This window comes from Rhododendron vialii, chromosome 12a (genome assembly GCF_030253575.1).
Source record: "Rhododendron vialii isolate Sample 1 chromosome 12a, ASM3025357v1".
In the NCBI taxonomy this organism is placed as follows: domain Eukaryota; kingdom Viridiplantae; phylum Streptophyta; class Magnoliopsida; order Ericales; family Ericaceae; genus Rhododendron; species Rhododendron vialii.
In genome coordinates, this window is record NC_080568.1 from 29,768,569 (window position 1) to 29,780,509 (window position 11,941).

At 37.1% G+C, this 11,941-nt stretch overlaps 1 protein-coding gene across 1 annotated transcript; it reads right to left on the minus strand.

Moving 5' to 3' along the window:
• Positions 1-1,353: 1,353 nt before the first annotated feature.
• Positions 1,354-6,689, minus strand: LOC131311691 (BTB/POZ and TAZ domain-containing protein 1). The gene is made up of 5 exons (XM_058339234.1): positions 6,462-6,689; positions 5,746-5,882; positions 4,461-4,764; positions 3,890-4,209; positions 1,354-1,764 (listed from the first exon to the last, which is right to left on the minus strand). The coding sequence occupies exons 1-5, from the start codon at positions 6,585-6,587 to the stop codon at positions 1,575-1,577; spliced, it is 1,077 nt and encodes a 358-aa protein (XP_058195217.1). The 5' UTR covers positions 6,588-6,689; the 3' UTR covers positions 1,354-1,574.
• Positions 6,690-11,941: the final 5,252 nt, after the last annotated feature.

Here is an 11,941-nt window from a genome sequence, read left to right on the forward strand (position 1 = left end):
CTTCAAGAATTTTTTTTTTGATTGCACAAAAGATTTTTTTGGACAAGCATGCAAAAAAAGGTTACCCTCTGGGGACTGCGTCATGATGTCAATGTACCTCTTCTGTGAGTGCTAATGAGACCATTTCATTAGAAAGGTATCCTAGGCTTCTCAGAAAGAGCCTAAAAAAAACCAAGGAATCTAATAATGTATTATGAAATTTTGTTGGGGTCCATAAGAAGATTCCATTTAAGTTGTAACTGAGACGGTGGGAGTGCCCTCCAGTGCACCATGGCCCAATATCGCCTTAGGCCTCTAGTGCACCACTCTGAAATCATGGTAATAAAAAGTGCATTGAAAAATTGAAATTGTGTTTATACATTTATGGATAAGCATTTGAAGATTTTTGGTGAATCACAATTTGATTCCACAAACAAACCAACTTATGCGTCGAGTGCCATTTGAGCTCGGAAAGGCTAACAAGTGAACAGGAGGAGAGCCAGGATTTTCGTGAAGTGGGGCCAATCTCTAGTTAATTCTTTTTCCTACTTGCTAATAACAAAATTGATCTGCCAACGACAGAAAAACACTAATTACCTTTAGGGAATTAGGGGGCGGTTAATTTATGTGAAAAAAAGATCACTATCTATAAAAGATGCATGAAACCTTTGAACGTGCATTGAAATTCCAAAAATGTGTGTATTACCCATTTCTACTGGACGGTAATTAGCAAAATCGTAGATTTAAAAGGAGATCTAGATAACACTGTAAATTTACCTGGGGACATTTCATCACATTTTGTGGGGTGAAATTCCGAAAACAGAGCAAAATTTGAGTTGATGAATGAAGAAATTCAAAAGTAATGCTGATACGGTATCAAGTTTCTGAGATCACACATTGATGAGCATCCAAAGAGATTCTGGGAAGGGATCGCATGCGCATTTAGGGATCCAATTCTCATAGTTCTTTAGCAAAAAAATTAACGGACCAACTAGGGGTCCGATCTCTTCTGTCTGTCTCGAAAACCCTTGTGTCTCCGTGCCGAGGGATTTTTCGGCCATTGAATTATGTGTGTGTGTGTTTTTATTTTTTTATTTTATTATGGTTTAAATTCAAAGGCCAGATAACCTCTCGGCACAGACGTACAAGAGTTTGCGACACAGAAAATCCTGGCTCCCCCAACTAACTCAATCCTCGAACTTGTTTTGCAGAAACCACCTGGAATGCTCGGATCAACCTTACAGTTTTTAGCATCATCAATTGTGCATGGGTTGTAAACTCATGGATGAAGTTCGCTTTTCTGCCCCAGGCAAACATAATTTAAGCTCTCGTTTAAATGGAAAAAATTAAGGAATCAAATAAAAAAGCAATCACTACACCAAACATGTGGTAGTATATATATAATCTGCCAAACCTTTACACTCTTCTGGAGTTTCTCTACCAGCCCACTGACCCCTTAATAAATGGTTGGAGAAAAAAGAAACCGACCATCTACTTTTATGAAATAACCGAACATCCGGGCCAGCTTGCGAAACCGACCACCACACTCACCAAAACACGCATTTCATAAACACACGGCAAACACCACCAATCTTTTAATTCCAAGATGATCGATCTGTCATCTCTTGTGCTTCATGATCCTCCTCTAATTCTCTCTTCCCCTTTGGAAGAGACAAGGAAGATATTGCTCTTGCTGATACCACTTTCCTCACCAATAGCTTCCACCTCTCATCATCACCACCACCACCCTTTTTCTCTTCTTGTTCTGCTTTCATTTTGAATTGCCTGCCAAATATATCACAACAATATTAATCTCATTTACAAACATAACTAAATAAATCGCCAACTGTTGCATCCAACACATGCACCATGGATATGGGACTTTAGGGTCAATTTGTTTAATGGAACTAAAATGAAGGGGTAGATACGTAATCCCATGAAATATTTATTGTCATGAGATTCATAGTAAAGAATTAATAATATCACACTAGTATGTTGTCTATGTACTTATTTTGCGGGATTATATATCCAAGTGTAAATTAATTGATCACAATGGTGACAATTTTAACCATACTTCAGGTCGATCAAAAAATAAACTATACTTTAGATATAGGATTATTTGGGATATATAGTTCAATCATGATGCTCGTGGCGGATCAAAACAAACGGATTTTGAATCGTTGTTAAAGGTTGGCACGTGTCCGATCTAATCCAAGGAACCATAATGTACCAAATTTTCGCCCCAAATATCTTCACGTGCCAAAATGATTAATCAGTGGAGTAGATAGTAACACAAAAGTCTTGCCTATTTGGAAGACTTGTGGTTCTAAATTTCTAGTAGTCATTGAAAGCCTAACAAAACAGGAGTTTCTTTCATGATTCTCTTGCATACACATAAATGCAGTGAAAACAACTCAAATCTACTTAAACTTCTCCTGAGGACAGGAAGATTGAGAGGGAAAACTAAAAATGGAGAAAAACAATGAAATGAAATTGGGATTTATAAAGAGTTGGGGTAGAAAACAGCTTGTCCGCGGTGTAGAGGTGCTCTAAGTGATCGCAGCCGTCGGATGGAGTTTTTAATTGTCCAGATTTGTTTTCAATTTATAGCCGGTAATGAATGATTATGACCTGTAATAAATTCAACAAATCTGAACCATTGATTTTCAAGATGAACGGTTCAGATAGAACCGTCTGGTTCTTGGGGGAAAATGGGCTTCATGTATTTCCTTTTTAGATTTGTTGGGTTCGTCCCCACTTCACTTCAAACCATTATGTGTCAATATCATTATCAGAGCACCCACCACGCACAGATATTCTTTTTTCCTTTTTGGCGATTGTTCGGGTTCACTTTCACGCAACTCAACTAATCTCTTTTTTACTACGCCCGGCCTAGGAAATTTATAATAAATTACTTTCTTGTGACCTGATTTTGAGTATCGAACCTTAATCTACAATGTGAGGAGCAAATCCACCGATCCATCGGACCAGCCCTTGGGGCTCCCACGCGCAGAATATCTGCCGTTCATGATTCCCCGATTTGGACAGCCGACAGAGGGGGGTTCAGGACCGGTCTACGCTTTAGGACAAATGTGGGTTCGTGAGAATTGAAGAATCAAAACCGACAAACCGACCCTTTTACCTAAAAAATCTTGAAAAAACATATCCCAACTTACGTTTTTAAGGAGAAGTCTACTCACGCTCTAATTTTTTACAATCAAATTTACAACGGATTTATAACGTTGATATTTGCCGATATGATAAATGTATGATCAGAACGCATTTATAACTAACTCGCATCGAAGAAAAATGTGTTCCGATTGATTAGTATTTATCGATATCAGATAACTATGAATTGTCGTGATTAATATTTTTAACGTGCTCTATAAAATAAACGTTCTCAATCATCGAAATGATGGAAGCTGTATACTTAATGTGGCAAATCGGTTGTAAATTTGAGTATGTTTGTACAATTGTTTGTGGTGCTAGTATTTTTGGTAAAATTGAGGTTGCATTCTTGTAAACTTATTTATCTTTTTCGTTTTGTATATTTTGTTCGTATTTTTTGAATTTTTGTTAGATTCGCGTCGTATTTTTTGAATTAAATATTTACCTCGATGAAAAGAGTCTAAAAAGTAAAAAATTATGACCAAAAACCAAAAAAAGATCATTAAAGATGAAAAAAATACCAAACATCTGTCTTTTTTTGTTTATAGAGTCGTTCTATACGAATTTTTTTCAATCTCACTACACGTTTTATACTTTTCTGATTTTTCTCGTCGAAACGAATGATTAATTCCAAAAATTACGACAAAAAATTCAACAGAAAATTGTGAAACGTAAAAAATACCGAAAAAAGTCACACAAAAAAATTTAGGAGAACGCAATCTGAGGATGGAGTTGTAATTACCGGCAAAGGGGGACCCTGCAAAAAACGGGTTGATCACAGATGGAGGAATGGAGCCTGAAGAGCTGCCACATGCGATTACACCGCGAACACCCTCCTCCACCCACCCTCTTCCTACACGTGGCGAAGTGCCGAATGAGCAGCTGCAGCCCCTCGCACGTGGCGAACTTGCCACACGGGCCCCTGTCTTTCGCGGGCTCCACGTCGCAAGGGCCCACGCTCGTGCACCCTTCCGCGCATATGTGCTCCAGGCACTCCATCGCCTCGCTCAGCTGCGAGTACAAGCTCTGCTCGTGTATGTGTCTTCTCCTCCTTTTCTTCCTCTGTTTTTTAACGACACCGATATTAGTAATGACCAATGGACCAAAAATAAAAAATAAATTATGCGTTTGTGTGTTTGTTAATTTGACCGTAATCTCAATTAGTATCTGTATTCACAACCGTCCGATATAAGACCAACGTGCATCGGACAACTACGACAAAACTCATAACTATGTCTGTAAGTAGCAGAGCTCAAAGAACAATGCCCATTACTAGTTTTTAGTACTCCTGTAGTTTGGGTTCAGACATGTACCAATTGAAGTTCGTTAATGAATTGTAGAACTTGAAGCTCGAGCAAGGGGTCGTGATCCTGAACGAATTTCCAACCCTCCGTCTTCTCCACAGATTTGATGCTGTTGAAAATTAATTTCATGCATCTGAGGTGAAGACTCGGTGCATCGCAGAGTTGAGCCAGCTGGATCATATCGATCACATTGTCAATTGTCAACCGCTCAGTTAAAGCTTTGGAGCATATCCGCTTCAGCTGAGGCACCAAGAATGCATGAGATAGAGCTAGTAGATGAATTCCGTACTTGTCCAGCTCTTCCTCACTGCACCTGAAATGGGTATTTTTGTCATTTTTGAGCAAGGTTTTACAGACAAACAAACAGCGTACCTTGGAGATAATAATGGAGAGAAACAATGGTTCAATTTTTATAATGCAAGTCCATCCATTAACAAACAGTGTATCTAAAATCATAAAAAATATCGTTAATACATATGTGAGGCTCTAAATGTGTCACGTGTGATTGAAGTAAAGGACAAGGCCACGTGTGATGAAGTAAAGAACAACGGACGGCTATGATTCATTTTAAATTATAAATTGTACTTATTTATAAAAAATAACTCAGATTCTTGTACTAGTAACTTATAAGCAACATTCTCAAAAAAATAAAAAAATAAAAAAAACTTACTATACTATATAACAAAGGAAAATGGGCATCAGCCATGAGAAAGACTATCATTGGATCCATTCAAATATTGAAATTGATTGATTAACCAGATTTCTAGTTTTTATACGAGTTTGACGTGCAAATAAGATTAAAATACATGTTTTCAGCATAGGGGCGGTTTTACCATAAGTTTAGGGGGTTTAAGCAAAAATTCACTAAAAAAAGATTATTTTTTTACAAATAAGTTAACTTTTCTTTAATATTATCGGCACTGGATCACTGGCGTGGATTTAAAATAAATGAAAATCCAACTAAATTTAGGTAGTTTAATAATTTTTTTTAATCGTTTTTTTGAAGAATCGTGGTGGGATATTGTATAATACTAGTAGTGCTATATGTTGGAGTATCTTTTCTTTTTATAAAACAAATAGGATTTGTATGTACATTTTCTTTTTGCATATAGTAATATATTTCGCCAAGTTAAAGTCTATTTTTGGCATTGAACTTTCCCATCGTTGAATAGAAAATTGTCACCGCTGGAGCCGCCCCTGTTTTGGCGTTCACAAGTTTTAGTTACATATTTTACTTTTAGCATGAGAGAGAGAGAGAGAGAGAGAGAGAGAGAGAGAGAGAGAGAGAACTGACTTGGCGGCAGAAAGAAATCGAAGGAACACGGCAACGGCTTTGCAAGGAACGCCGAGTATTCGAACGGTGGGAGGTGAACTACTCCGGTGATTACGTGGCCGGTTTATCATGCTTTCCAGTACTGGAGACGCTGAAGCCTAGCATTACGAGAAAAACTAGTTAGACTATTTCGAAATCCAATTCATGAAAATTGCAGAGTTTGTTGATTTCATTCAGTCTTTCAGAATGAAAAAATAGAAATCAATAGTAACTTATGGGGGAAAAAAAACAGAGGAAATTAAGCATTTCAATCCACGGTTCTGATAGCAGCTTAATCAGTTGTTAAAACTCAACTTGAATCCAATAACTTGAAGACAGATAACAAAATCTTCAAAAGCCATGTTCTCATATTTAGTTTAATCCCTTTTTTTAAATCCAGAATTGATTTCATTAACAACAATCTTAATTACTGATCAAGCTGGATTATTATTCACATTTAGGTGAGAGACACGATCCAGGGACGAAATAGCGACATGGAGTTGATGTACCTTTCTCGGTGAGTAATTTTTCAATTTTTGATCCTAAGCCAACAATTTGTTGGCAAGCGGATTCGATGGACTTGAACGTTTGAAAAGTTCTATATCGAAGCTTCAGTTTGACATTTGTTTTTTGCTTTGATTAAGCGATCATTAGGTTGCGGAGAAAAAGGATCAAAACATAAAATTTCAACAGCGTACCAGGACACTACGGTGCGCCGGGATGCGCTGTCCGCCGGAGGTGACAACGTGGACATCCAGCGGCTCGGCAGGGATTTGATCGGAGTATACAGGAATCGGCGACGGCCAGTTATTCGTCGGCGACATGGAAAGGTCGAGTGGGTTCCGAGCGTCTGCTTCGAATTTTGCGAGTCGGCCGTCCAAGTGTCCTCTTCGTTGGCCTCGTGGTTGTCATTTGAGAGCTCTCTGCCTTTATAGACAGCAAAAGAAATGTTTTTCATTTTTTTTAATGAAAAAACCAAACTAATGTTTATGTGGGCATAGCATTGTCACATCCCACGTATTGGAGGTTTCTAGTAGTCGTGAGAAGAATCCGGCTCCACTGGTTGGGGTCGTTTTTATTTTTAATGATTTAGATTTGTTGATAAATTGTTACACGTAAGAAAAAAAATTTACCGGTAATTCATAGATCTAGATCATTTATTGTAGAGATGGATCAGATAAAAAAAATATTATTGACAAATGAACGCTTGATACGAGATTACTTCATGACTGCACAAAAGTTGGATCCAATTAGAAGATCTAACATATGCGGGCCATTAGCATGTTTTTGTCACCACGTCATTCTGAAGTACTAAGAAATCATGGCTATTTGGTGAGGATGAAGGAGATGAAGTTTACAATGACAACGATAGCAGGGTCGAACAAAATCAAGATTTTGATGGAATTTGAGTGTGTTTGTGGGGTGATGAAGTTATGAGAGAGAGAAGGGGGAGAGAGTTTGACGTCGGGAAGAAGGTCGCCGATAGAGGGGGTGGCGGTGTGGGAGAATGGAAAATGGGTAATGAAGAGAATAACGATGAGTGAGAGAAAGAGCGCCTAACGGATTGCTGACGGAAGGTTTTAACTGCTATAAGCCACATACTTTGACGGCCCGTTTGGATGCAGCCATGACTCCCCTCCATAGCTAATTCATCCGGATTAGAGGATGATTTGACAGATTTGGCTGGGTTTGGATGCCAAATTCCACCCCTCCGTAGCTCATCCCCCCTCCATATTTCTCTCCCCTTATCCGGATGGGGTTTGAGGTGGGCATAGCTAATCCGGCTTTATCCTCTTGAATTTTGACCATTTTACCCCTCCTCATCCCCTTCCCCCAACGGCTCTCTCTCTGCTAACAGAGACAGGAAACAAGAAGAAGAAGAAATCACCACCAACACCACCACAAAAACTCACACCAAAAAATATGTATGTATATGTAGAGAGAGAGAGAGAGATAGAGTGACGTACCTGTTTTGGGGTGGGTTCTGTACAGATCGAAGAGAGGGAGAGAGAGAGACGATGGTAGTGGCTAGGTGCAACAACTTTTCTTCTTTTTCTTCTTCGATTCTGTCCGTCTGTCTGTCTCTTTGTCTCTCGCTCTCGCTCTCTCATGTCCATGTGTGACCATGTGTTAAATTAAAAGGCACACATACTTAAATCATGAAAAGAATGAAATTTATATCTTACAATTTTTAAATTATATAATTTATTAGTAAAATAAATTATTATAGCTTAAAATTTTTGAAAAGTAATTAAATATATTGAGTTTTGCAATTATATAATTAATGTTATGCATAATAAATTTTGGGACTACACAAGGGCAAAAGAGTCATTTGACAATTTTTGCATCATCCATCCAACCTTATCCCCCATCATCCAAACCAACTACTTTTTAATCCCCCTCCATAAAAGTCACATCTATATGAGCCCACCCTTCATAATTAATTTCACCTACTATCTTATCCCCTTTTTATAAATATAATCCCCCAAAATTATACCCGCATCCAAACGGGCCGTTAGGGGGGTTAAAGTTGCTAGAATAGAGTCCAACTCTAGAATAGAGTTGGACCAACTCTAGAATAACAAAAGTGTCCAAGTTCTACGGGGGCAACTTGAAAATCAGTCATAGTTAAAGGGGGGCTTATTTTAACTCACCACGCGCGTGGGGTATTTGTTTGGTAGTGTCTAATTAATTTCCTCCTTTGCTCCTTTATAGTCCTTACCTCATTTTAATTATAATTAATTTTGTTCAGAGTGTCCCTTGTTCTTTTTGGCGCGACACCTACACCTATGCCCACGTCGTCATCCAAGACGCCGGAAAGCAGGTGCCACGGAAACCCGACTCATGCGTCACTCATTACGTGTCCGGAGTCATAAATTAGTCAAGCCCCCCTTTCGCCCGGCCACTTGGCACTTTTTCGTGCGCTATTTTTTTTGTTTTTTTTTTTGATCGGCATATTTTTGTTGTTGTTAGACTTGAGTGAAATTTTACATCGGATCGTTCGTCTCAACGAGAAAAATCGAAAAAATAAAATAATATATATATATATATATATATATATATATATATATTAAAATAGAAAAAATTCATATAAAACAACAAAATTGACCTAAAAGGCTTATTATTTCTTTATAAGACGGTCTTTTAGTGTCTTTTTCGTCGTCTTATAGTAATTTTATTTTGAATATTGGTCTTTATTTTTGTAATTTTTTGATTTCTACGAAGGGTGTGAGGTAAATATTTGATCCAAATTTAATAAGAATTAAAAAAAAACATAAAAACACACGAGCCGAAAAAATTCCTAAAAAGTTAGGTCAAAAGGGGCCTTTTATTATTAATGCAATATTATTTGCATGAGTCGCATAGTACTCCCGACGAGCCACGTCTCAACAAAACTTGAGGAATACACAGGATAATAAATTTTAAGGGCTAGCTCTAACTGAGAATTTTAAATTTGATCGACATGGCAGGCTAGTTGATGAATGGACATTTGAAACAAATTCAATCCAATATTTTGCATGAGTCATATGCTGCTTCTGACAAGTCATGTTTCGACAAAACTTATATATAACAGATAAGCATGGTAATACATTTTTAGAGTTCTAACCAAGAATTAGTAATTGCAAATTTAACATAGCGTGCCAGTTTGATGAATTGACATTTGAAACAAATTCAACTTTAAGGTCAATTGCTTAATTGGCATTTGACATTTTCCCCCTCCTGCCAAACTTGGTATTCGGCAAAATAAGAGGCCAAATTTATTTAATTACTTTGTTCTCCAAAACTCAATTGTAAAATGAAAGATTAGATCGAAGTGGAAATATATACAACAATCGTCGGTAAAGTGTTCGTCCAGTCGACCGAGCCATTCGTCTTGGTTGAGATACATCTAGTGCAGAAATTTAGGGAAAAATGAATTTCAAATCATTTGACACAGGTGAGTTCTTTATTATTATCTTAAACTACAACGAACGGCTTTAAATACATTTATTATTTGTTTTTTTTTATGCCCACTAGTCGACCGTAGCCATGGCCCATGTGTATTGGTTAAGATATACATAAACATCTTAATTGGAAAATGAAGAATGTTAGATACGTGGATTATCGTGAAGGGATTTAGACACAAATATATTTCAAACCGTCCGACAGGGATGATGAGTTCTTTATTATTTTGTTGGACTGCATCGAACAACTTTAAATATTCCGAATAAATGCATATGATATAGTAGTTTGGGGGCACTTATTTCCCATTGGAAGGTGGAGATAAAATCAGTACTACGACTATATATAGTAGCAAGAAACAAATATATTAACGGTACTTTATGAATGACGGGGCCGACGGTTGCACGTTTGACGCAATGGCCGAAGGCGGTGCGGGGCGGCGGCTGGCTGATTAAGTCTAAGAAACTTTTTTAATCACAATTATTATACGCATGCACATTTAGTTGATGTTACGTGGAAAACGATGTTTTCATCTCACATGGTTAATTTTTAATGGTGAGGTGTGGCTTTGCTCAAGTTGACCATTGTACTGGCCATTTTTGGCCACTTTTCGGATTCACGTTGATGATCGATGCGTTCATATTGTAGAACTTGTGGGTAGCTAAACAGAGCACATTTATCTATTAAAAAATGAATTCTTTGATCAATGTGCCCAAGTCGGTTTTTCAAAATAAAGCTGCTATGTTTAGGGTATCTATAGTTATATGATCAACTTCATTTATTTTGTGAAATTATAATCAACGAGTACTGCAATATGTACGAATCCAATTATTAAAGTGGGTCCAGAAAATTGCTGAAAAAATGGCCGGACTGTACGTGTCCAATTACAACATGAGGGGTCTAGTCCGAATTAGAAGGCTATTCTTTTTGGATTTTGATATTTGCACTCCACTTTTTACTGATGGTGCTTCACTTTGTTCATGAAGTTACTAGTAACTTCACGTTAAAAGTGGAGCACGAAAATCAGTTTCCTTTCTCTCTTTTTTGGTCAAAAATTAGAAGGCTATTCTTGAAAATTGACATTCAGTCATGGACTTCAAACAGGGGACGAAGTAGACAATTCAGATAGACGGACTAAGCAATTTTACATCAAATAATATTGGGATCTTGTACGGCGGCCAATACAGCCGTCCATTTCAGCAATGGATGGCTCGGATTTTAATCCGAACAATCGACGACTCTGATCAATAGGAGTTCGAATTAAATCCCAGCCATTGGCATCAAAATAGACTGCCGAATTGGCCGCGCTTACAACCCTTGTAGTGTGGGATGCACTACAGGATTTCCAAATTCGTGATACAAGTATCATACCTGTGCTATGCATGGAGGGAAGGAAAAAAATTCTATTTTGTTTAATGTTATTTATAGCTACGGGTAAAGTTTTGTTATTATTTTTACCCGTCATTGATTTATGATTTAACATTAAATGTAAAAGTTTTAATGAAAGATTGTTTGAGCATAAAAGGAACTTTGAAAGCTTTTTCTAACCCCTTTATATTTAACTTACTCCCTCTGTCTCTTTTTAAGTGTCCTATTTCGTAACTCTAACTTATTAAAAAAAACATCATCATTATACCTTTCACATCAACTTTTTCCTTCACTTTCTCTACTTACCCATCATCATTATACTTTTACTCACTAACTTTTCAAAATAGAATTTACTTTTATGGACAAAAATAGACAATGCACCAACTTTTACCCAATAACTTTACAAAATGGACACTTATTAAAGGACAACCCAAAATGGAATAGTAGACTCTAAATAAGGGATAGAGGGAGTATTGTATTTAGCAAATTGTAGGGGAAAAAAGGAGATGAAAATGAATGTTATTTGGAGAATGCCACATAGACAACTTGATTTTATTTTCGGAAACTACATTTGCTTAGTATAAAGTATAGATTTATTTTATTGTTGTTTATCTGACAATAATATCAAACAATAAGCCAAAAGCTACTGTGTATATTTTATCAAAATTTGACTTGCATTACAAAAGGATCAAAGAATAAGCTAGAAACAATAGTGCATTTTTTTAAATCAAAAGTTGACTTACACATGCATCGTGTGTGACCAACCTATATTTACTAGTAGGGAGCACACGGTTCACGTGTCTAGATGCCCCAAGAATTTTTTTTCTGCTTTTTGGCCCCATTCCCTCTAAATTTTTGGTTTGGTATT